Raw genomic sequence first — 25,681 nt, 5'->3', positions numbered from 1 at the left:
CCCCAAACCCACTCTCCCACTCATAAAACTTAATCAAGACTGACATCTTTAGGGCCCCACAAAGAACAGCAGGAGCACGGGCAGCGAGCTGCCAGGGACAGACCGTGACTTTATTCTGTCTTTAAACATAGCAAATGGCATCTTCTCTAATATCACTGCAAAAATACTTTGCCTGGGTAAAATAGTATGTATATACTGTACAAAGACATAAGTTTAATATATCTTCCTATAAGTACATTTATACACATAAACCAGCATAAATTAGAAAAGGGTAAAACAGGTATATAAAATTCTGGTTACATACAAATCTGATTAAATTAGCATTTACATTGTGGTTCTAACATATAGTTTGTTAAATATAGCGATGTGCATACAGTACATTGACACCCCACCCAGACACGGATTAAAACAAGGGGCTAGTGGGGCCAGGTATTCACTTAAACATACTGTAGGAAAAAGCAGTGGCCCACCTTTGATTTTTTTTTTTTTTCTCGTCTTGGGGACTCACAAATCTGTTCTTCGAAATTCCTGGCTTTTCCAAAGCACTTCCCAGCAGCTGTCCTAAGCGCGGATGTTTGCTTCTCATCATGACCTCTTCGCTTTGCCCGGCTGACCTCCACGGCACAAGATTATCTACCAAAATCAAAACAGAACGGCCTTACTTTTCCCAGCAACAGGGTGTGTTTCAAGTTGGTTTTACGCACATGGGAGGAGAAGGGGGAGGGATGTCCTGCAGTGTTTTACTTTCCATTCAAAGGCAGATTTGTGAGCAGTTTATTTATTTACTCTCCCCCTCCCCAAATTTACAGTCTTGGGAACAGGAACCATCTGGCTTGGTGATAAGTGTGTCTTGCCTCTAGCTGGCATTGGGCTGAGCACAACCACTCTTGCAGGAGTTCAGTTACTGGGGGTGAAGTCCGTTTGCCTGGCTAAGTCCTCCTAAAAAGTTCAGCTCCTGGCATGGCGGGAGGGGAAGGGTGCGTGCCGTGCATCACCGTGTCTCTCCGGGCTCTCCAGATGGAGCCCGGAGTTAAACACCTGCATGTTAGACTGGTTTAGGTGAGGAGAAGCCTAGCCTAAGTATCAGAAAAACTTTTGAGTGAAAGAGTAAAGCAGGCGCATAGAAGAATAGGCAGCAGCGAGGACCCTGAACCACTTCACATCAGCTGCTCGTGCCACGGGACGAGGCTGGAGACCCTGGGGTAAGATGTGCCTCTGCGGACACTAACCGTGAGCCAAGGCACAGCTCTCCCCTTTATCAGCTCCAGCCTTGCTAGACGTGACCTGCGGCTCCCAGCATTTCGGATGCGATTCCCACAGCCCCAGCTGCAGGAGCGTCTGTGCCAGCTCCTCCTCCTGGGAGACGTCTCTCCATGGGCTTCAGAACCATCACTTGCCCAGTTTTGAAGCACAAAACGTTGGCCCCGGATTGCATGTTTCCCAAGGGACCTCAGATAATGTACTGATAAGCTGGGCTTAATCCTGCAAGCCCCAGCTGCCCAAAATGCCTGTCTGAGCTACCAGGGCAGGAGCTGCTGTGTGGAAGAAGAGGCCAGTCAGGTTCTGCCAAACTTGCTCATCTCCCGTGAAACATGATTATTAGTAGAGCTTCACTGCAAAATCTATGGCCTTTCCTCTGCTAACAGCCAGCTGTTAAAAAAAAAAAAAAAAAAAAAATCACTTAAAAATCATTAGTGTCGCATATCCGCGCAACAGAACAAGTGAAACACCATCCAGCAGACAGTGAGGAGGAACTTGGGCAAATACCAGTCCCATGGAGCCAAAGATTCATCTGCAACCCGGTTGCTTGTATTAAGATCCGTGGTTTGGAGCAGCGGGGATGTGTGCGGACCCCATGCCCTCATTTCTCCCCCCTGCAGACAGCAGCGCTGCCAGGGTGGGGATGTTGAGCTGTTGAGGGAGGCCGTGGTGCACGGGCTGCTGGAGCTCCTGCTCCTGCTCGTCCTTCCAGGGAGCAGGCAGGAGTGGGAGCTGCATTTGTCGTTCTGCTCTATGCACCCTATAACCAACGCTGCAGGCAGGAGCCACAGGCAGCAGCATCCTTTGGCAGCACAGGCAGGCTGCCCCAAGAGTTTTGGAGGTAGCCAAAAATCGATGTGGAAGGATGTTTTTTAAAGACTACCTGTGTATCGGTGAGGGGAAGCTGTCTTCGAAGAGCTGACCGCTGTATGCAGTCTAGCCTGACTTAATGAAATGGCTCTCCCGATAAAGTCTTCACATCAACTCTGGTCCTGAAGATGACAAGCTTCAGCGTGCAGCCAAATGCAGGACGGATCACGTATGCCTGCAAAAGCATCGAGCAATCTCCTGGAAGAAATCACCTTTCCTACCAAATCCCAGAAGTTTTAAGAAGATCCCCTGGTTGCATTCCTCAGGTCCACACAGGCCATCTTGCTTGCTGAATCCTGTAGGATTTCTTTTGTCAAACCTCACAGCACTACCCCAAAACTGTTCTGACCGTGCCTTGGGTGGGGAGAGCCATTACGGTGGCTCCCAAAAGTGGAGCTGGCCAAGCAGTGCCCTGCCTGACCCGAAGCGCACACCAACAGCTCCCAACACTGCTGGATACCTCGCCGACACCGATAAACCCACAGAAAAGCGGCAGCTGCTCAGGCAGGTAACCAGAAAACAGCCGTAATCGCCGCAATCGTTTACAGCCAGAGCTGGGTTTGCTCTTCCCATCCCACAAAGCCTTCTGACCACGCAGAGCGAGGGCGACGCAGCCTCCTCCCAGCACCTCTCCAGCACGGCACCACCTCCTCACCTGAGGCTTTAGCCCGCTGTCCATCTCAATAACACCCGCGTCCTTTCCGCGTAAGATCAACAGCAGACCTGAAAGCACTTAATCCACCCCATCAATGCAAGCAAGAGACGTAACTGAACTTGTTTAACCTCTTGCCGCAGGATCCTTCAGCAGTCCTGGCACAATCAGTAGCAACATCCAGATTCGCTCTTGTTGAGGCCATTTTTTATGAGCCCTCCTTGGGCTTCTCTTCTCTTCTCTGATCTGTCCCTCCTTCTGTTTAATGAACAGGCAGTTTTCGACAGTCAGCAACAGATTTTATGTTAGACTGAAGCTGCTTTTCCTCGCTCTTAACAGCTGAGCCTCTGAAGTCTTGCTTGAGGTCAGGGGAAGGCAAGATGTTTCAAAATGGAGAGGAACTGCTGGGTCTGAGCACTGCTGTTTCTCCAAAAGTATGTCTAAGTTCAAAGCCATACTCGTGGCGTGGGCTGCGGGTGAATATTCCATTTTGTCACAAGTTTTGAGGTTTTTAAAGGTCTTTTTGTTGCACGCTGGAAAACAAACAAAACCCTTCCCATGTTTCCGCAAAGCAGAATGCTGTCAAAACATTTTTGTTGGATAAGGTCAGGTTTTCTCTCCCTCCTTCTCCGCACAGAAGTGACCGATGCCTGAAACCCCCCTCGAATGCGTCACTCAGACCGAACATCTCAGTGCTGAGAAAACAGCGAAGTTCAGTGAAATTCAGAGCATCAAAACATCCCGACCAACTCTCTGTACGCACTAACGCAGCAGGAGCCAGCGCCGCACTAGCTGGTAGACCAGATGCAAAACACATTACTGTCAGCAACGGAGGGGCAAAACCGACGTCCTAGCTGCAGAGACTTTATCTGGAAGCTCCAATTGCTAAGCCACCTTATCAGGGAGTATTTTTGGAAAGCGCCTTCCCTCCCACACCACCTCCTCCCTAACGTTACACACGTAAGTTGCTCTGTCAGGTTAATTACAGCACAGGATTTTGACAGATCAAAGTTCATTTAATAAAGCGCCTGCTGTTGTACAGCAGGGGTTTGGGGCTGCTTTTATACGGCATAGTCCCAGCAGGAAGGCTTATTCAGGAGCAGCGTGATTCCTGCTTGCTGGCATTTGCTTGTCCCCAAACCACATGTTCAAGAGCAGGTTCATCAGAAGGAAGCAAAGGATTTCTCTCTGGCCCTGCTGCTCCTTCCAGGGGCCTGGGCCACCAGCTTCTCCGTGGCCACACGACTTTGACCAGAGGAGGGACATTTTAAATATCCTTCTTGGGTAACGGAGTCAGACAACTAGAAAACTCTTGTTCTCGGTTTGCAGCAGGTTATGTTACAGGTAACAAAAGAGAATTGGTCTAAGGTTTATGCAACTTGAGTTGGATTTAGGCAGTGTTGTTTCAAAGGGAGTCATGAGCTAGTCATCTTTTATCGAAATAACACTTTGCATCAGTTCATAGGAAAATGCCTCACAGAGGTCAGCCTCAGCATATGGAACAAATCCTGGGATCCCGATAAAAGTTTTTACTTCCTCCCTTTCAGGCAAAACTCCAACAGCAGGATATGTAAAAACTGAGTAAGGGATTCAAAACTCTGCCAAGTCTACAACTTGAAATCCATTACAAAATTCTGCTGTATTAATGCATTACTATTACGAAGACACCGCTGATTACAACCAGATCACAGCACAGTACCAACATCTGTCCATTTAGGGTTAGATACTTAACATAATAAATGCATGTGTAATAGGAAGAGGAGCAGGAGAGACACTGCCAGGCTTAAGTTAGATTTTAAAAAGCCAGCATCTTCTTCCAACAGTAACTGAGAAAGTGCCACATAAAAATCATAAAATGGTTTAAAACTGTTATACCTTTCATCTTTGTACATGGAAAAGGAGTTTTCTTTTCAGTTAGCTTGGAAATGAAGAGACTGGTGAGGTTCAGGTATGTGCCAGTTGCATTCCGTAAACTAATACAACTGACTATAAATGCAACAGGGAGTATTACATTTTTATTTCTATGTGATGGTATTGTTCAAGTTAAAGCTATTCCTGGTAATGCTAGAAATCTGCGCAAGGCACAAAGGTCAGATCTCGATCTGAACGTCATGCTGCATCTGCACTTCATTCAAATAGTTTGTTCAGATCCATCTCAAATTACTAGGTTTGATCCTCTTTGCCCCATCCCTAGCTGCCATTTAGTGGGGGTGTACTTTTCCTGGCACTGTCCCTGTAACTTAATTAGTTATTTTAGGCTTCACAGTGAGCTGGGACAAGGTGGGGGCAACAGTATCTCTTCTGTAAGAGGTTAATATTTTCTTCTTAGCATGAGGGCTGAACTGCAGTTTTAGGGGTCCCGAATGCTCACAGGAGGAAACTCATTCTCGTCATCAAGACACACTGGTCCAGTTGCAAACTCATGCTCTGGGATAACCTCTCCTCGCAGGGCACCACCGTCCTCTGAATAACCTGTCCAAGTAAAAATACAAAATGTTACGGATGAATGGATAGAAGGAGGCTGGAAACAAACAGCGGAGGCACTATGTTATCACCTTTTTAGCAGAGCTGCTTTCTCTGACTTTTTGGCAGAGCTCTGGGGGACTGTGGAAGAGAAAGGTATCTCTGTTGACACTACAGATTAGGGAATGGACTACATGCCTAGCTCCTGTGGCAAAAGCTTTCCTCTTCCCGCCATGAATGTAAGCACCAATTTCAGAAAAAGATCTACATCTGTATGCAGACCTTAAGACTCGGGAATATAATGTGATAGTCACCCCAGCCTTCTCCTGCAACCATTTAGTGCTAGCTTCATTAGGGTGAGGTGTAACAGGTTTAGGAGAATCTGTAGTGATCTTGCTACAAAAATAGTGAGATCTGACTTCTACACCCACAGTTTCAACTCCTGGAAACCAGCCTGGCAGCAGCTGCTGTCTGACAAACCATGAAGCTTGGATGTGGTTACTGCTCTGCCGGTGGGCCTGTTTGTAGAGTTCTGCATGAGGAGGAGAAGCACTGGTAAGGAGTCCCGGGAAGAAGAGCAGAAAATGCCTGGCCTGTTTTTGGGGCAGGGGATGAACCAGGTGAGCTCAAGAGAGTCCTGCTGCCCCAGCCTGCATTGCACAAGTGGTGTTTCTGTTTGAACCCTTGGAAGTTGGGAGACTTTCCACTTTGCCCTAGGTGACTTTCTTGTTTCTGCCTGAGGAAGGGCAGACAGGATACTTACCCGGCATGGTCGAAGTTGAAGGCACTGTACTTTGTCTGGCTACAGTTGCTGCATAAGATTGAGGTAATGGAGGCCGAAGGTCGTTTTCTGTGTTCTCCTCCATCTTTCCTGAGCCAAGCAGACTAATTGTCCAGGAGCAAGAGAGGGGAGAGGAGTTAGTTGGGATCCCAACTGTTCCTGCCCCCAGCACCGGCTAAGACAAGCATATGCATCTACGTCTCCTTGAAGCATCACTGCATCTCAGCACTGCCTGCAGCCCTAACAGCACTGCAGAGGGGGAGAGCATTGTGCTCTACAAGTAAAGCAGGGGGGGAAGCAGCAGATAGGGAAAGCACTACTTCGGCTAGAGGACAATGCTGGCACAAGAATAGAAGAGAACAGATTGACCACAAAAGCTTTAGGTTACAAAGGCAAACAGTGTTTCTAATCACAGAGGGGGCTCCGAAGGGCTTCCAACAGGAGCGGACTAGATGGGAAAAGCAGCGCTGGCTAGTTTAGGACGGAGTTTGAGCAGAGATATAGTATGATGTAACGTTAACTCATGACCCAAGGGCCCTTTTCAGTCCTCTGATGCTGAGAGGAACCCACATACAAAGCTGGCCCGCCAGCTCCGGACGGCTGCTTCGGGACGGGAGCAGGCGGGCGTCAGCGGTGTCTGAAGGCGGTGGGGCGGCCGGAGCACGCTGGACAGCGCAGCTTTGAAGTACCGTTGTTTTGTGGCTTTTCAAAAAACTGCTGGCATTTTCCTGGCTGTCAGCCACCTCCCAGCTTAGAGCGCATGTTACATCGCACCCCACCCCAAAGGCTTCACATCTGGAGCCAAGTAGCCCAGATGTGTGTGTGGGGGGTTATGTGCTTAATCAAACTTGCGTACAAACTGAACAGCGGCACGGAAGACTCTGCTGTGGCACTGCCTGCCTGCAGGCGTGCATCTGTGCAGGTTTTTGTTTATGGAAGCTCCCAGTGTCGTTCCACACCATCCCTTTCCCACAGTCAGCACTCCAGCACCCACTCATGCCTGGAGAAGGTGCTCTGCTCTCTTGCCACCGCGGTGGTCAGCGCTCTGCTGCTGGAGGCACCTTCAAAGGCACAGCCTGCCCACCTCTGCTAAGCTGAGATGTCCCACAACTGCCTAGGGATCTGAGATGTCTCTGGTTTCTCCTGCAAGAAGCCCCACATCTCTGCCTGCTGACGTGGTTCCCACCCACAACTGTTGGATCAGGCAGCTAAAATCACAAAGTCAGTTCTAACGTTCTTGCTCCTACAGCTCCATTTTGTGCTTTCAAGTGAAATTTCCCTTAATTTTTTAAAAGATAAGCCTCTGTGTCGGATGTCTATGGAGGTATAGTTACCTGTGTTTCTTAATTAAGACACACTCCCCTCCATCTTGTGGGTCCAGGTTATAGATATAGAGATGTCCATCTGATGTAGTCACCAACAGTCGAGGCAGCTTCTGAATCCTAAAAAGAAAAGCATCATGAGTCCAAACACACCTGCGCTCGCACACAGATACAGCACGCACGCATGCCACGTGCTCTGCAGGTGCGGGTCCAAGATAAGGGGCCACAGCAATGGTGTTCTGCAGAGATAGTTGCACGGGCTGGCGTGGCAGAGGGAATGCAGACGTCAGTACATACGTGGAGAGGGCACAGATGTTCCTTTGTCCAGAGATGTTCAGGCGGACAGTGGCAAAGGCTCGATCCTGGTTCATCATGCCTGATACCTGAGCAGGGAGGTAGTTGGTAGCAGCCTGGAACATCTTTCCCATGTAACCGCTCCAGGTTGGAGGCTCTTCTGGCCGGCTGAGGGGGTCACAAAGCAGCATCAGTGGCGCTACCACAATCAGCGTGACAAAACAGACCAGGAACAGACAAAATGATCCTGATCTCAGATACGCGAAGGCTTTCTTTGGAGCACCTGCACACATTGTGCACCAGCCTAGCTGGATACGTGGGAAGGAGGTACAGGACAGCGGCAGCTAATAAACCCAGAGCAGGCCTGGAGAGGGTGACAGCAGGGATGCAGCCTGTAGCTTTTCCAAGGAACTAGTCCCTTGGGACACAAAGCCGAAGAGACAGTTTGCAGCTGGTATTGCTCATGGAGAGCACATGGTAAGGAAATGGAGGCCAGCAGTGTAAAGGCAAACTTTGAAGCAGAGACACCCTTGGGGCAGGCAGGTTAACCCAGGCTAACCCCCTCACCTGTCAGTGAGATGCTCCAGTTTAAAGATGTGCACGGTCTCCGTGTTGCTGGAAGCACAGAGGAACTGGGAATCCATGCTGAACACTAGAGAGCTGATGTTCACATACCTAGGGCCAAGCAAAGACAGGACTGGTCACTTCATGGCATACCGTTCCAGGGGAACTGCTCAGTTTTGCTCACAGAGAAGAGGACGGGGAGGAAAGAGACCCATACACGGTGAGGAGCATCTGTCTGGCTGCTGACGAGCCTGTGGGCTGACTGACTAGCATTTCCCTAATCCCTCTGCTCAGCAGAGCTGGGGGTAGCCTCGAGCTAGTGACTAACAGCCAGAGAGGTGGAAATGTCCTTGCTCACAGAGCTGTCTGTGGAGTGAACATCTGCGTCGCCCTTGCTAAGGCAGCTAAAGCTTCTGGTACTGCAAAAGCCAGGGAGGCTATCCAAAGCGCTGGATAGTGGGATCCATACGGCATCTCCTCTGGCACAGGTTCAGCAGGGCCAGGGTGTCTTGGTCACGGCAGTTTTTGTACTTGCAGAAGTGGGTGTAAAATCACAGGCAGGTCAGGGATGGGGAAGAGGGAAAAGTCAGGAATGGATCTACTGAAAATATTTGAGGAAGCCTGCAGAAGGGCAGCAACACCCCATTCCTGCTATCAAGACTTGGGCTCTGCACAAATGACTTAGTAGCTTCCAAGCACCTCCTTTGAGAGGGCAAGAGTTGGGCTGATAACTTTGGGGACTTCATTATTTCAAGTAAGAAACAAGAAAGGACAGAGTAAATGGACTGAATCTACCTCTGTTCTCTGCAATCGCCCTGTTCTGTGACACACTGAATTGAATCACTAAACTTGCCGGAGGCAGCTGGGCGCAGCGTGGCTGTCTGGCACAATGACATTTCTATTTGATACGTTCACTCTTGTTTTCTTTCTGCAAAAGATGCCAAAGCCACCAGGATCTGACGTTGCCCTGTCCCTCTGTTTACATTTTTGCTCCGGGAGCCCTCTGTGTACTTGTCACCGACAGAAGAATGAACTGACCTTTTCATCCCGCGCCGGAATTCATAGAGCTTTTGCCCCCCAGGAATGGAAAATACACGAATGACTGTGCCCTGCAAAAAATGCAAATGGAAAGATCACACAGGAGCAGGGCAAAGAGCGTAAGCCCTTTCTCTGACACACCCAGGAAACTCAGGATGTGTAAAGGCCCCTCCTGTTTGCCAGCCGGAGTCAATCTGAACCCGATACACTGGCCTCTTACAAGTCAGAGTCCTTTTAGTGCCCCTCCTCTGTTAGCCGCGTTTAAGAACGGGCAGCTCAGAGGTCCTGATCTCCGTGCTCCAGGCAGCCGATGCACCAGAGCTGGCTGGGACCCCCCCTGCCAGCCCCAGGCAGAGAGCACAGGCAGCAGGGAGGGTGCTCGCAGCAGCGCTCACTCACTTTTTCGGAAGCACTTGCCAGCTTCGAGCCGGTGGAGTTGAAGGCAAGAGCAGCCAGAGGCCCGTCATGGGCAGGAATCGTGCAAGCTGTTTTCTGTAGGGCAGAAGGTAATGTGAGTGCAAAGAGACATGTTGCTCCTTGGACTGTTTAAGGGCAGGGCGTTCCCTGCCTCGCACCCTATCCAGGCCTGTCGATACGGATTCACGGGATCGTATCGCACTTAATGGTATCCCTTCAACATCCTCAGAATTTCTTATCTCTGCCCTGCCTTGAGCTCACTCCCCAGCTACTACGGCCACTGTGATTACAGAAACCTCATTTCAGGGGCAGAGGTCCTCAGCTCCCCACACCTCCAGGCTGCGGGATCGCAACTGTGCCCTCTCTGAAGCCTGGCATTTCTTTCTGCAGAGACAGAGCTGGCCTCCCTGCAATTCGCTCGGCTGTACAGCAAATCCTGCTGCAGCGACACCACCCTGATGCCTGCGGGGAGCCCAGGCCCTCGCTAGTACCTCTCACAGCAGCAGCGCGTTTTCCCCTTGTGCTCTGCTCCTCCCCTGCTGCAGATCTTCAGCTCCCGCTGCACGTACAGAGCGACAGCCTTATGTAATCCAAAGCCCTGGCATAAACAGCAGATAATCATGACCCCGCTTCCAGCCAGGGACAGATTTCCTGAGGGGGCTTTGGACACCTCGCCCTCTCCGTGACTTCGGGTCCGGCATCTCTTCCAGCCCGCGGCGTGACAAAGGAGATGCTCCAGGTCCTGCGCTGTGCCTGGAGCAGCTCCAACCCTCCCTAAGCCACCCTGGACACATCATTCCCATGGGATACGCTGCTGAAGCTCCTATAGGAACCCCCTATAGGAACCCCTGTGTCAGCCTGGCAGCAGCCCTCAGGCTGTGGGGTCATGGGTCACTTTTCCCTTAATATCCCGTACTGGGAGATAGATGTCCTGATCTCAAAGAGGCTGTCTGCTTTGCACGGCATCCAAGCGAGGGGGATGGAGAATGTGCCTCCCCAGGCAATTCCCTTGCAGCCTAGCTCGGTGGAGTGTATTTATTCATCCTTCCCAAAGGCCCTGTTGGCTCTGCTGTGGTTCTGTTTGTTTTTAGTGCCTGCCGGTATCCAAACGGGCAAGCTTCGCACTTACCAAAGTATTTCCGTCGTAAAGCGCGATCTCTCCGCTGGTTGCGCTGCCGGGATAAGCCAAGTAGGAGTTGGCGTGGTTGATCGAGAGAGCGCACAGACCTGGCAAGGCGAGAAGGACGCAGCTGAGGTTGTTTGTTGGTGGAGGACGGGAAGCAGAAACGCGGCCATGGACACCGCAGGGGGTTCAGGCTCTGTCTCATTTTGGGGCAGTGTCCTGCACCAGGGCACAGGCCGGCGGTGCACGGGTAATGCCTCGGCCGTGGGGACACCTGCTGGCATGGGACAGTACGGCTCCCTTCTCCCTGCCACCGTCCTCCCCAAATCCCGCTCAGAAGGAGCCCAGGTCCTGCTTTTGGGCACGCTCTTGGCTTCTCCCCCTTAATCGTCTCCTTTGAGAAGGCAAGAATAGGTGCGTGAAACACAGCAAGGGACATCTTGGTCTCAGGGCTAAGAGGACTCATGTCCAGGCACATCTGGGCACCTCCAGATGTCCGCAGGGTGTAGGTGCTGGGTCAGAAGCTCGGATGAGCAGTGCAGCGCAGATACAGCCCTGGCGTGAAGCCTGGCATGTGAAGACTGGCATGGCAAGGCAGCGGCTGTGGGGCCAGGCAGTGTCGTTTCCTTTTTCTCGGAATGGAAAAGGGAAGCAGAGAAAGACAAAGCAAATGCCACAGTTGCGCAGGGAGTTTCCGGCTGACAAGGAACTTGAACCTAGCTAAATTTTAACCACAGAGGGAATTGTCCCCCTAAGAGCCATCTGTTTCTACGCCAACATGAGCATAAAGGTTCCCGAACGCCCCTTTCAAAGTGAGCAGGAGTTACAGGATGAGAGAGGGATGGATGGATGTGTGTGTGGGGACGTCCATCCGCCTGTCCCCCAGGTGACCTTGGAAAAGAGCATCTCTTCCTGCCTCTCATTTCTGCCGCTGGCTGAGGACCCATCCCGGTGAATCCTGTCACATAGAGAAACGGGTCTCACTTGCTTCCTGCACCACGTCTGCGTGCTCACAGTCCTCCCAAATCCAATTCAAGGTTTCGGCATGACCTGAGCTTCCTGGCCCCCGACGGGGGGGTCCCACCTAGTCCCACGTGTGGAGGAAGCTGTGGGGTTAAAGGCTGCCAGGGATGCCGCCATACTCCCCAAACAGGACACCCGCACGCATGCACGTATACGCGCAGACGCACGCACACATGCCGTGCAACCCGTTGTGTCAGGACACGGCCCTGGCCCAGGCCCAGCAAGCAGGGAAGGATCGGCTGAAGTTCTCGTTTTAGGTCATTGTTTATAACCAAACAAAGAGACCGCAGCGGAGCCAGGAGCTGCAGGATCGGCCAGGGGCCCTAGGGATCCACTCCCTATCAATCACAGGCATTTACATCATGCCAGGGACAGCGCGCACCGGGGAGAAGAGACGCAGCGAAGCGCAGGCAATTAAAAGTCACCCAAAGAGGGAGGGATAGGAGGAAGGCAAAGATAGCCCAGAGACTTTGCTCGTGATGAACATCCTGGCTTTTCAGGATGGTCTTCCCCTGGCCCAGGCAGCACAGGGGCATCAGCGCAGCCCTTTCTCTAAGAGGAGGATCTAGGGAATGCTCGAGCTAAACAAAGCAAGCTCTGAGCGGCTGGTGTGAGTCACCCGCTCCCTCTGCTCCGCGCCTGGCTGGGAGAGACAGACGGGAAGCCAGGCCAGGGGAAAACACAGATGCAAGTGTACTGGGCTGACCTCAGGGACACACAAAGAACAAGGATCACAAGGGACACGGGGAGCCTTTGAAGATGCTCCTCTGCTCTCGGCAGCCCCACAGCCCTGACGAGGCTCGGTGCATGCAGTGGCAGGCTCAGGAGGGAGGAGGCAGGCTGGTGCTGCTCAGGGTGGCAGCTCTGGGAATGCCACATCGCAGGAGGCTTCCTCGAGCTGCATGGAAAAAAGCTACTCCGTCCAAGAAGCCTGGCCTTGCCCCCAAGCCAGCAGGTCCAGGCACATCTGGGGTTTGTGAGAAGCCATGTGAGGTGGTTTCCAAAGCTGGAGTCATCCCTGAGATGTGCCCTCGTGGCACACATGTCACCACGAGCACCGTGACCTCCTCAGTGCAAATCCTGCCCCTGACATGAGCCACATGAAAAACAACGTGCCTGAGCACACATGAAAAACAACAGGCTCACCCACCATGGGCATTTTCCTCTCCCGCGTGGAGGAGGCTGGACCGGGAGCCGCGTCCCAGGCAGGAATGGCCAGGGATCTCACTGCCACCGGCCGTTGGTGGTGCAGCAAATCCTGGTCCTCACTGTCGTGGTGTTACTGTGCCCAGGGCGCACGCTCTGGGGGGGTGGCACACTTGCTGTGTGCTCCTACACCGCCCCGGCACAGATCCCTGCTCCAAAAAGGGTTGTGTAAAGAGTGGTGAGGCTGGACTGCTTCAGCCTCCTGGACACCCTGCCCTCGGGGTCAGGCTTGGGACCAAAGCAGATGGTCCAGGGAGAAAGGCAACATGCGTGGCACAGCGCTTGTCACTCAGCTCATTTCAGTGACAGCTGCTACGGTAAAAGGGTTTTAAAAAATTAAGCCCATATGAAGTCCTGTGATCCGCAGCAGCCTAGTCCTGGCTCGGTGAGCGCTGATTGCTGTTGATCTCAAACCATGACCTGATCATTCGGCCCCATTGCAGAACAGCTTCAGGCCTGGGTACCCCTGCCCTTCCTAATGCTGCTGGGCTTTCTCGGGAAGGTTTTAAACTTTAATTATATTTGCAGTATTTAGTATGTTTAATCCACATGGAGAGGCCATCTGTTGAGACCTGAAGTAGGTCAGGGGAGCCGCCAGAAGAGCGTCCCTTGAAAGCCCAGAAGTCAGGCGTGAGCACATCAGCAACTTCCCGATCAACCACCCGTGAAACGATGCTGCAGCCTGCGACCGACCGGGATATCACAGCAACGCACGGCAGCGCTGCCGCAGGCACTCGGCCAAGTTTCCCTCTCCGCGGCTAAAAATAGCTCCTCTCCCATGAGCAGGAAAGCCGGATTCACCCTACGCTACACAGAGAGGATCTGTTCTGCAGCCACCTGCCCTGCCCCTTGGGTTTGTAGCATATATGGAATAGTATCAGATGGCAGCCTGGGCTCCTGGGAGCTCCCTGGCAGGGAATTAGTGCTGTGCCTGGCTGCGTTTTCTGCCCTGGGTGATCTTCATAGTGCTAATCACTTTGGGAGCTGACCCCAAGCCCATAAGTAATCACAGGAGCTTTCTACCTTAGCAGAGCAGTGCATTTCCATGGCCAAAAGAGAACCTGGGTTAACCGCGGGACTGCAGGGAGCGCAGAGCCCTGCAGCATGGCATGACGCTGCAGAGCTGACTCATGCCAGCAGCGTGGGGAAGCGGGGCTCCGGACCCGGAGAATGAAAACACCGCGGGACTCTCTGACACAGGGCACGGTGAAGGAAGGGCAGGGAGCCCCAGAGGGAGAACTGCAAGTTGTCCTGTATGTGGAGGGAAACTTGCGGTCCTGGCTTGCCTTACAGCTTTCCGCTTGTGAAAGAGGATAAAGGTACACTGCGGGAAGCTGTGAGCTGCAGGCATCTCGTGTGAGGACAGGAAGGGACCGAACCTGGGAGGTGAAATCAAACCACGCTGACCATTTCTGCTCTCCTTTGACACATTTGCTTAGGACAGAGCTGCGTTTTGCTCAGGACAGAGCAAGGTTTCTGCTCTCCTAAGCCTGACTGACTACCTCCATTCATTTCTGGCTCCCCAATGCTGAATTAGGATTCACAAGCCACAGGCTGGTTTAAATTCTAACACAAGTGTTGTGGCTCTACAAAGCTCCTGCAGAGCTAATGTCTCCCTTTCACACAGTTTTTCCATGCTTACCTGTTGTATTTGGAGGCGTATCCATAATAGTCTTCAAAAGCTTCATGTCCTTAATGTTATGGATGTAAATTGACTCCTCCAGGCAAACAACCAGCCTCTGCAAGGACACAAGGGACATGCACAGAACCTCACCAGCATGGTGCCTCTGCCTGCTGCTCCCACAGTTCACACACCCAAATCTTCACTGTTAGAAAAACTCAACAGGAATTCCTCACGCACTGAAATGTAACAGAAAGATCATCTCTTCTGCTTCTCCATCCCCTCTCACTGGACAACCTTTGATTTTGTATGACTCTGCTTTTGAGAGCTGCCTGCATCTGGTCTTGCTTTAGAAAGCAGCTAAAACATCATGACTTCTTCTCTGCTACTTTAAGAGCTGATACAGACCCCATGAACAGGAAGACACATCAGGATTTTATGCTACCATGGGCCTTGATTACCATCTTTTCCTATCCCAACTTTTCTTTGCAGTTCTGTTGATAGCAAATTACTTTTTGATCATGAAGACCTGGCAGCAGAAAGGCTGCCAATCCTGCTTGTCAGTATGCCAACAGACGGGACTATGTGCCCCTTGTCCTAACTTTTTCCTGATTTGGGAGCGAACATTTAGGTGATGGGCCTCCCACTGCTGCTAAACTTAATGCATCTGTTCAGCAAATTACTGTTTCTTTTCCCATTCTGCATCAGCAGGCAAGACCCTGCTTTACGTGCCCTGCAGAACAGTATAAAAACTGGGCTGCGAAACATTTGTTCAGGGACAGTCACATTTACACCATCTTGGCAGATGGGTAGGGTATTTCCAAGTTCCTGTGCTTGTACCTCTTCTACTGAACTTGTCAGGAACACCCACCCACCCAGCCAAGAGGCAGCTGCTAAGAGAGGAGCTGCCAAGCGATGGGGAGGAAAGGCAGAAAGGAAAAAAGGGAGCCTAATGCTGTAACCTTAGCACTGGGCCACCATCTCTGTGACCACTCAGCTTTGTGTCTCGGCTTGGTCCAGATCTCTGTGTGTTACCACGGAGGCATTTTGCATAGAGGCTTTTTTTGGGACCAGGCTTTGGATCTGGCTGAAGGGTTGTGCTTTCTAAGTCCAGTGAACGCACAGCTCCACCTACGTCAGTGCCAAATGTCCAGAAGCACTGAAAACCTCCCAATAAAAACGTAAGGCCAGGCTCCATCCAGGCTCCTGAAGTTGGAGGACCCAAATCCATGTACAGGAAGCCTCCACCTCTTTAGAAATGAGGCCACTTATTTAGTAACTAAATGTGGAGCTTAGTCAGTAACTTGAAACACCCACATTAGAAAATCTTTGCCTTGCTCCACCATTACTCTCGGATCAAACTCTTTCCCGCTTCTATTCCTGCTAACCACAGCATCTGGGGCTGTGTCAGAGCCATTTTGCATTTCCAGGAAGACTTTGCCTTTTCTACAGTAACAGGCATCAACTTGCTAGCAGAGACCGTCAGAGTAATATTTATACAGCTGATTTCGGCAAAGCCACCATGTGCTTTCCCAGAACTGCAAAACGCACTGCTATTGATGTACAGGTGAAGGGAGGTTTCCAGATGATGGCAAAGCAGCAGCCAGAGCTGCAGCAAAAGATGCTGGCAGCGACAGGGACAAAATCCAGGAAAGTGATGGGCGTGGGAGGTGAACAGGCGAAGGAGGCCTGCACAAGCTCACCACAAGTTGGAGAGGGCTGGTTCTCTGCCTCCTGCCCTCCACGCAGCTAACGTCACTGTAAACCCTGCTGAGACGAGGAACCGGTTTTATCCTCACTGTACACAGAGCCGGAGCCTTAGACAAGGTGCCTGGTGCTGTGATTGCTACACAGGGTTCAAGGCACTGTGTCTTGTACAAAATGTTACTGCTCACCAGTGTTTTTCTTTAGTACTTCAGTTTGACACAAGTCAGGTTAGATAACTGAGTTGTATGTTGAGGACTTAACGTGCTGGGTATGGACACAGCCAGAAAAACGTATCAAACCCCTCCAAAGAGCTCAGCAGGGTTTTGGCAGTAAATGAAAACCCAGGGAGGTTACGGGAGAGCTTCTCATCGGTCCCACAGCACAGCCTTATTTCCCACTTTGAGACAAATCACGATCTACCTTAACACGCTCAAGAGTTATGATGGAGCTTGGAACAAAGAATTCCCACGGATCAACAACAACCGAGGGACTTGCTTGTTTGCACAACGAGGACTTTTTCACAGAGATCAAATCAAAACATGCGCCATTTGTTTTGAGACCTGTTCCTGTTTTATTTGCCACTATTTTCCTGTGTTAATGCCTTGTATGGGATTTGGCCTTCTATGGACTTTAATGAAGTATAGCTTTCATACAGAAGCCCAGGCAAGGGGTTCAAATGTCACAGCGCATGCAGAACCTGAGTGCCACCAGTTTAAATCTTGAACATAGACTGAAACAGTGATTTCTCTTCTATCTACCCAGGCATCTGTAGCATCTTCAAATCTCTCCAGATGTATCTCTGTTACAGCTAGAGGATGAGCTCAGCCGAGGATTTGAACCCAAGCTCATAAAGCAGCCAAGGAACATGGATGCAAGGCTGGGCCTATGCATCATCTTCAGGCAATCTGCAGAGCAGCACACGGGGAAAAGCCTGAACTTATTTTATTCTCACACTAATCTCCTAGAGCTGCTAAGCAGAACCTCCCAGTTTATTTTTATACATATACATCTATCTGCAATTCAAAGGAAGTCCTTATTTTGCCAGCTCCATTGTAAGTTTAAGTGAAAAAAATCAATTTAGGAAAGATTTAATTGTAGTACAGGAACTTCTGGTCAAACACAGCTTTACTGGAAACTCAACCCAGAGTTTCCTTATGGGAGAGCCTTACTGCAGGACTCACTGTTGCTAACTGAGGAGAGCCTGATTATATACAATTACACAGACTGCTTATTTCTTCATTGTAAAATGTCCTCTGCTTCTTATGGCATATACTTTGAAAATAATTATGGACAAAAAGAAAAGAGGACTTAAAATCCTCAAAAAGGGCTCAGGGCTGCATGAGGCTATGTTAGTTCAGAGAGTAACACTCTCAAAGCCTTCTTCTAGAGTGGCCTGAATATTTTCTATGCCTTTAAAAATAAAAAAGGCTGCTAGCAGTACTTGAGAAGCAGCCTTTCGCCTCATCCACGGAGTTCAAGTTACTCCTGGGTTTTGTTACCAACTTTGAAGGTCTCATTTGGAACCAAGATGGCAGAGGTGGGCCTGAAGTCAGGATGTAGAATCCAAGGGAGGGAGGAAGATGAAAAGGTGGGTTTTTGGCAGAGCTGCGTGCTGCATAGGCAAGAAGGCAGACCACAAAAAGCCTTTGTGTAACTGCTACGAAAACAAGGACTTAGCTTCATTTTACTGAAGCAAACAGTTGCGGCAGATGATATCCACAGCCATCCTGCTCCTCTGTCGGAAGTCACCAAGGCTGAAGTGGAGCTGGTAGGAGAGGACAGGTACGTATCCCTCCAGTCCCACTTCACAGCCTCCATGCAAACCTACCCAGGCTGCCGCTGCTCTGCTAGGCAGCGGGGTCCCAGCTGGAAAGTCAACACCAGCAAAGAGCTAGAGTGGGACAACTCTGGCTAACCCCTTTCCCCAGCCTCTTACCTGACGATTCAGCCGGATGGATAGTATCTTACTGGAATAGCTATAGTTGCAGATCTCTGTCCCTTTCTTGAAGTGGTAGACATTCATTTGCTGTGGCTTGGCATGACTGACCACAACCACAAGGCTGCTGGAGAACAGACGCTCCACAATGTAAACATCTGGGATTTCATCTGGGCACAGAAGGAAAGCAAGACAAGAGTCTTTAGCTTGGCTTATGGTTGGTTTGATTGCAGCAACAAGTAAGACTCAACTCAAGAGGGAATGGGGTTGGAACGCTCAATGCTAAGGTGTTCAACATCTGCTTTTGTTAAAAATTTCTCATACCTGGCACAAAGCATTTAGGTCAGAGCAGGAAGGGGTAAACGAACCTTCCCATGAAGGCAGAATTTAAGCCAGCCCCCTTTGACAGTGCTGTTGTGTCTCTCCTGGGCAGGGCCCTCCAGCTGAAGCTAATCCTTGGGAAGGGGATATAAAAAGTAGGAGCTCACCAAACTTGGTCAGGGATTTTCCTGGAGGGAGTGAACAGGCTAGGGCTTGCTGACGTAAGGAACAAGCTGTGTGTAACTCACTGTTTATTCTGCATGGTGTCTGATTTCTCCCAGCCTCTTTAGGGAAGGCTGGCATGTTTAAGCTCTCTCTGTCACTGGGGTTGTGGTCTCTAGAGAGCTCTAGCGTGGCTGTGGTGACCAGTGGTGTGGTATGTCTTGCAGAGACCAGGTTTGGGATGACTCCTGTTGTGTTGAGGAGGCACCATTACAATGGTCCTGGTGGACCTGTACCTAAACCACCAGGGGCCATGAATTCTAGTGTAGGTAGCCCTGAATGGTGCTCAGTGCTGAGGCTGTGCTGTGTTGCAGGTAAAAGGACTGATCCACAGCCATGATGTGGGTCTGCTCATGTCTCAACCCATCACCTTGAGTGTGTCACCAGCAGGGATCTGCTTCCCTTTGGCCTGACTCTGCGGGGCAATCCAAACCCCTAAATACTTTTTAATATAAGTCTATGGCTTGCTGCTATATAGCAGCTCCGTTACCCTGTGAGACAAAGAGGAAAGGAGCCTGGACTTTGCTCCAGATGATGCAGCTATGGCTGGTTGCTGAGGCTCCTTCTATAGCCACTGGATAGAGAGTAGCATATTGCAGCTGTGAGGTGTCTCTTTAGTGCATCTCAGCTGAAACACTTCTGGCCATGGCCTGAACCAGACTAGAGTACATGCTCCATGAGGCCTGACTTGTTTCAGGCTGCTAAGTGCATTGCATGCTGATCTGAGTGCAGCTAATAGCTGAAAGCCTGCTGTGAATGACCTTCTCACATGGGAAACCTGTTAAAAACATCTTGCTTGTAAATACCACTTTGGACTAAAAGCCTGCATGTTATCCAGCATCTGTGCTGGGAGTCTGCAATCTCCTGTCTGTGTATCTGAAACATGCTAGTGGTAACTACCTCTGAATGTTGGTTTGCAGGACAAACTGCTGCTGTCAGACTGACAGCAGTGAAAAAGAAGCCAGACTCTAAGCTTGTGGGAGTCCTTCAACTTTGTTAAAGTACTGCTGACTGTTCAGAAGCTTCTCCAGGGCTGTAGCTCTAAAGGCTGCTGTGCACAGGGCAATAACCACACCCGCTCCTTTCCTGATACAGGTACAGCAGAAACAGATGCCATCTCTGCAACAGCAGCGAGCAGAATCACTCCCTTGAGGCAGACTGAAGTGCAGTGATACAGGTAAAGCCTGTTGGCCAATATTCCACTGCTGTGAAATAGGAGACTTACTGCTTTCATGGACCTGGTCCAGTTGCTCCACAGAACTTAAGGAGAAAAGCCTGTATCCAGTTGTAGTTCCAATTGCCAGGGAGCTGCAAAGACAAGACAAAAACCTGCTAGTTCAGATCTGAAGGCCTCCAGGTGATAACAAGAGTCCCTGCAGGTAGGAGAAACGGGTAGATCCTGGTACAGTGATCTGTGAAGGCACAACTTCAGTTTCCACTCTCAACCTAAAGCATATAAAGTAACTAACCCAAGAATCTGGCTTTCCATCTGAGGCTATCACAGCCTATAGAAGGCAAGTATCCTTGTGAGATGGCAAACTATCACCCATTCCTATGGTCCTGTGGCTGCCAGAGGAACAAACAGGCATATGTCTACCTGGGAGTCTGCAGAGGGGACCTTTGGGACATAAAAGGGGCCTGTTTCTGAAGGCAGGAGCTGACACCGAGGGCTGTGGAAGCTTTGCTCTCACTGCTAATGGCAGTGGGCACAGGCATGCAGCGCAAGGCGCAGTCATGCCAAGCGCTGGCTCTGCTCAGTTCCAGATATAGTAAGCAGCAACATCTAGGTCTTAAATCACCAGCCAGCCCAGAATACCAATGCACAGTGTTTGTGCTGGCGGCGGTGGCCAGCAGGTTCACGTCAGCAGCACGTTGCCACCCATCAAAGCACTCTTTGTTTAAAGCAGTGCTGTAAAGGTAACGATGTCTCCAGGTGTGGGACTGGTATCTGTGATTCTTATCTTGTACCCCATAATCTGGGCTGATCTTGGCTACGACTGCCAGACACTGTGTGTGCGGCTCGCTGCTTCGGGATGTTTGTCGTCCCTCTTGGAAATGGTTCTTAAATGATGGGCCTTGAAGCAGGTAAACCACAGGTTAGAAACGGTGTAAGGGCGAGAAGCTCCAAGGAAACCATCCGTTGTCTTGAGGCGGCGGTGGGGCCGTATTTTGGCACAGGCTGCTCACCAAAAGCCTGGCCGGAGCCCTGGGCAACTTTGCTGCCTCCGAGGTGGCTGCAGCGCAGGTCAGCAGACAAAGCCCTCGGAGAAAACCGCTTCTCTGACCATCCAAAAAAAATATTTCCCAAACTGGGAGGGGGGGGGGGGGTGTTAAATAAACCAGTGATTCCTCTGGATTTGCTGCCTCCCTTAGACTCTCAGAGCCCGAACCTGGGGGCACTGGAGGATGTCTAGCGAGAGCCAGGTGCCCTCAAAAAGGGGGGGGTAAGGCCTTGTAGGCCCGGGTGGGGGGGTCTCCCGTGGGGGGGCCAGCCCCGTTTGGGCCGTGGGGAGAAGAGCCTCGCTCAGGGCTCCACGGACACGGACCCGGGTGGAGGGGGGTGTGTGTGAGGGTGATCCCACGGGGGTCATCCCTGTGAGGGCAGCCCAGCTCCGACCTGTCGTGCCCCGTGTGTGAGTGTGGGGGGGTGTCTGTGGAACCAGCCCCTCCCTAGGCCGTGGAGCCGGGACCGGCCCCGCCCGGCCGCCTCCGCCGCGCCCCCCCGCCCCGCTTACGTGCAGTCCTGGTTGTAGGAGAAGCAGCTGAGCGCCGCGGACCCCCCCGGGGCCTCGGCCGCGGCCTCCATGGAGCGGGCGCGGCGGCTCGGCCCGCTCCGGCCGCCTCCCCCGCGGCGGCCCCGGCCCGCTCCGCGGCGCTTGGCGGCGGTCAGGGGCGGTGCCGCCTCTCATTGGTGGGAGCTTGACCGGAGGGGCCGTTCCCACCGCGGATGGACACGAGGATGGACCTATCGGAGAGGGGAAGGCGGGGCGGGGCCGCCTCTGGGTTTAGCGGAGCCGGCTGCTATTGGCTGGCGGTGGGGAACAGCTGCGCGTGGCCACGTGGTGATGTTGTGGTTGCATCAGACGAGCCCGGGCGGCTGCGGTGCGGGCGGGAGGGGGCTGCACATCTGGGGGGGGGGCTACACATCTGGGGGGGCTGCACATCTGGGGGGGGCTCACCGCTGCCTACAGCGGCTGGGAGGAGACCTGCCGTGGCGGCGCCGGTAGAAGTGGGGGACACACAGAGCAACCGGTGGCTGTTGGGGCGGGGAGGGGTTCAGTGACGTGGAGAAAAGGGGTGATGACGTCGTTGCGTCACCCAGCGGAAAAGCCTCCTCGGCGAAAGAGTGCTTTGGAGGGTCTGGTTTCCTCCTTCTTCCCCAAATTTACGCTCTGAGCTCGACTGCGTTTGTGCACCGAGCAGCTCCGTGCCTGCGGGCAGCGCCGGCGCTGCCGCGTGGGGTCGGATCTACCGGGGAAAATCCAGAGAAAAACAAACCCCGGGGCCAGTCGCTAAATGACAAACGTTCCAGAAGTCGGTACAATGACATTAGCAGTGCACAGAAACGCAGGGGCAGAGCCTGCAAACCCCCTAATTAGATGAGTAATCCTCATGTGAGCGCTGAAGTCATTGGCCCTAGATCACTTGATGCGCACCGCAGGACTTCTGGAAAAAAGAGCCACATGCAATACCATCTAAATGAGGCAGACGCTATGTGGACGCATACATCTGCCTGGATTAATCCCCCTTTGCAGCATGTGGGCCTTCGAGTGCCCATACTATTCCCCTGTTACAGACTTTAAAACCTGCAACCGTGAAGAGGATTGATTTGGGGGAGAAAGTGTGGAAACACGCAGCTTCAAAACAGCGTTAGCTTGGAGTGAGGCTGATGGCAGATCGTCCCTAGGACACGGAGCACGTGAGAGATGCTGCAAAGGCAGCAGGGGAATAATTTTAAATTCATCATGTTTGGGGGGAAAACATCCTCTATTCATAGGGGCCTAGTGGGAAGCTCTAATAAAACCCAAAAATGAAACAGAAAAGCTCTTTCTGAATGTCCTGAGACCGTCCCTGTGGATCAGCATAGTTTGATTTTGAAACAGGATGTCTGACAGAAAATGGGGTTGTGGAGCAGGAAGAAGTTTAAAAACAAAACACTCAACAAACAAAAACAGAGAGTCAGTGCCTTCTATTTCAAAAACCAGTTTCTGAGCAACTGCTACAGTTGGATGTTTGCCACGTGGGTAATCACCACGAGCTGGTTTTAAAATGAAGCCTTGATAAAACAGAGCCACAGGAACATCTGAGACTTAGGCAACACAATTATTTTTGTAGCTTGACTGATGCAACCACATTGGTCAATCTTCCTTTCAGCGAGCTGCCTACAATGGCTGTTTAATTAGCAGAGGTGGGAGAAACAAACAGTTCTTGTTCTCTGCTACAGTGTGAAAACCTTTGGTGGCCTTTGGAGCAGGTGTTGCTGTGGAGTACAGCCATGCCGCAGCGATGGCCGTAGCTGTAAGATCGGGGCAAGCTGCTCCTCTGGCTGGAATAGCTTCTGTGTGTTGGTGAAGCCCAGCCTCACGAAAGCCCTCAGAGATCTCGGGATCTGTGCTCTGGCAGATTGGGGCACTTGGGCTTTGGGCATGAAATGGAAGCTGAGGTGCTGTGTGTGGAAATTGTGGGTCTTTCTGGTAAAGAAATGAGGTCTCTCTGATGTCTCAAATGTAAAGAAATAGCTAAACTGATTTTTCAGGAACATAGCTTTGGAAGGAGGTAGTAGTTAGGGTAGTGGTTAGATCCCAAGATCTTTCTTGGGATCTGGGTATATGTCACACCTGGGGAAAATGGTCTGGCAGAGACAGCTGAGAGTCACGCCAGACACCAGAAGGATAGCTCTTGCTCTGATGCGTGCATTTGCTAGGAAGAATATATCAGGAGTTGGCTCCCCTTTCCTGACAATCCTGTGATTGCAGTAACTCCACGTGCAGTAACCATTGACGATAACAACCTCAACTCAGTCATTAACTCTAATACCAGTCCAGAGTGTGGCCATCTGATCGTGAATGTTTTTCAATGCAGAAAACTTTGTATGACAGATGTTGGTTTGCGTTCTCCACCCTGGGTGTAAGTATTCAAGCCTTAAAGAGGAAATGGAGGTGAAGAAATTGGGAAACCAGCTGCTGTGCCTAGAAGGGCCTCTTCCAGCCATGACATCCTGCATGTTGCCGTTTGACATGAGAAGGGTTAGGTACCTTGTGATAGGTTTTAGTCTTTCTCCCTGGCTCAGTGTTTAAATTCCAGCCAAGCTCTTCCCTCTCAGATAAAAGCCTGCTCCTACTGATATGACTGGTATTTGAATGAAATCTGCTACAGAAAAAGCAGCTCTTGGCAGGGGCTAAATCTGCTAAATATCCTTTGCTGGTATTCGTGATAACCAGGAGCATGTTGAGGGACCAGAGCCTTCCAGGGGAAAAATAGGCAGGAAGGAACAGGCAAAAGGTGAATGTCTAATAAGAAGAGCAAGCATTTCTCATAGCAAGGAAACCATCCTTTGCATGTGAAAGGAGTGGGGAGACGTGGCACGTACAGGTTCGCTTTGCTCTTATCTATTACCCTTACCAAGTGGTATCGTGATCATCGAGGCAGAGGAGGAAGAAGAGGCTGTAGCCCAACCTTTAGGGGCTTTAATAGCACGGACTGTCAAGCACTGAACCGCCAGTCCCAGCTGCTCTAGGATCTCCAGATAATAAATGCTGCCATCTGGTGCCCCGAGTCCAGCTGCACATATCGTTCATGCTGGTCCGGTGTTGGTACACAGCGATGCTTCCGTGTGGTACGCGTTAAATGGAGAGCGCAGTTTTTGCTTACTCTTTGGATTATCCAACGGATTACCTGCACCTCTGCTAGCTTTCAGTACTGATGTGGGAAAAAACACTGACTTCAGAGAGAGTCAAGTAGTCCTGCTCATAAAATGCTGTAGAATTGAATGTGGAATTTATACCCTGCATTCTCCTCTTGCTTTGATGAGTTACTTCTTATGTCAGGACAGATAAGGTTTTTTGGTTGGGTTTTGTTTGTTTGTTTGTTTGTTTCTCTCTTATACAGTGGAAAAGTGAGAAGAAAGTGGAGAGCTGGACTGTGTATGTCAGAGGCCAATGTGAGTTTGGAAGAACCCTGATCACAAGATCTAGACACCAGAGAAGTCATCAGTTCAAAGCCTTTTTCTTTTTATATATCATGATTCCTGTATTGAATATAAAAATGTGGGAAAGAAAAAACACTGGACAGACCATATTTGTGAGTCACCAGCAGACTGGCTTGTCTTGCTAAATTGACTGGACAGATACTAACCTAGTGTGGGGAGGGGAAGGGGTACACAGTGGAAGTGTGCGTGTCACGTGCATACAAGAAGTTTCACTGCACTCTGTTTAAGGTACAGAAATCAGGAAAGATGCATCGAGACCTTGAGAGCCATCTGCTGGCACTTACATCGGTCAGGGTGATGGAAGGACAACAGCAGTCATGCCTGACTCCACAGCCAGCCTGAATGTCACCAAAGCTTTGAGAGCTTTACTTCTAGTAGTTTTTCCTTTTCAGTTTTTGATGCTGACCCTGAGCCAGATCCTGCCATTTAATGAGCTGTTGTTTGTGAGCAGCCCTTTCAGAAGTGCTTGCCAAGGTCAGGGAAGAGCTTGCAACCTAATGCTGCGTTTCCTTGTAAGTTGGATGAATGCTCCTTACTTTGTCCTTGCTCTGGCAAATATCCTATTTCCCTAACTAGGATTAGGGCATCACACTTACCCTGGTAATGGATTATCTCACTGGAGGCTTTCACTAATTGGTTTGACACACTGCTCA

At 50.9% G+C, this 25,681-nt stretch overlaps 1 protein-coding gene across 4 annotated transcripts; it reads right to left on the bottom strand.

Annotated features, from left to right (window-relative positions):
* Nucleotides 1-89: 89 nt before the first annotated feature.
* On the bottom strand, nt 90-21,714 carry WIPI1 (WD repeat domain, phosphoinositide interacting 1). 4 transcript variants are annotated; one of them, XR_012652623.1, is made up of 14 exons: nt 21,556-21,714; nt 20,046-20,128; nt 18,278-18,447; nt 14,656-14,752; nt 10,791-10,888; nt 9,644-9,736; nt 9,245-9,315; nt 8,210-8,317; nt 7,646-7,810; nt 7,361-7,468; nt 6,009-6,130; nt 2,144-5,254; nt 1,230-1,650; nt 90-633 (listed from the first exon to the last, which is right to left on the bottom strand). XR_012652623.1 is itself a non-coding variant. In XM_075044233.1 (13 exons), exons 1-13 carry the CDS (start codon nt 21,624-21,626, stop codon nt 586-588), a joined length of 1,335 nt encoding a protein of 444 aa, XP_074900334.1. In that variant the 5' UTR covers nt 21,627-21,713; the 3' UTR covers nt 90-585. The 4 variants fall into 4 exon arrangements, 1 of the variants encoding a protein (XP_074900334.1); XR_012652624.1 differs by having other exon boundaries at nt 2,786-5,254; XR_012652622.1 differs by having other exon boundaries at nt 1,230-5,254.
* Nucleotides 21,715-25,681: the final 3,967 nt, after the last annotated feature.

Source organism: Buteo buteo, chromosome 13 (genome assembly GCF_964188355.1).
Source record: "Buteo buteo chromosome 13, bButBut1.hap1.1, whole genome shotgun sequence".
Lineage (NCBI taxonomy): Eukaryota > Metazoa > Chordata > Aves > Accipitriformes > Accipitridae > Buteo > Buteo buteo.
This window is presented reverse-complemented; position numbering and strand designations above follow the sequence as displayed.

Excerpts from the sequence above, each read along its gene's own strand:
- WIPI1 (XM_075044233.1), bottom strand. The coding sequence starts at position 21,626 with ATGGAGGCCGCGGCCGAGGCCCCGGGGGGGTCCGCGGCGCTCAGCTGC. Across the intron at positions 18,448-20,045 it reads GGACCAGGTCCATGAAAGCA|ATGAAATCCCAGATGTTTAC; the intron begins GTAAGTCTCCTA and ends TTCTGTGCCCAG. Across the intron at positions 5,255-6,008 it reads TTCAACTTCGACCATGCCGG|GTTATTCAGAGGACGGTGGT; the intron begins GTAAGTATCCTG and ends TTACTTGGACAG.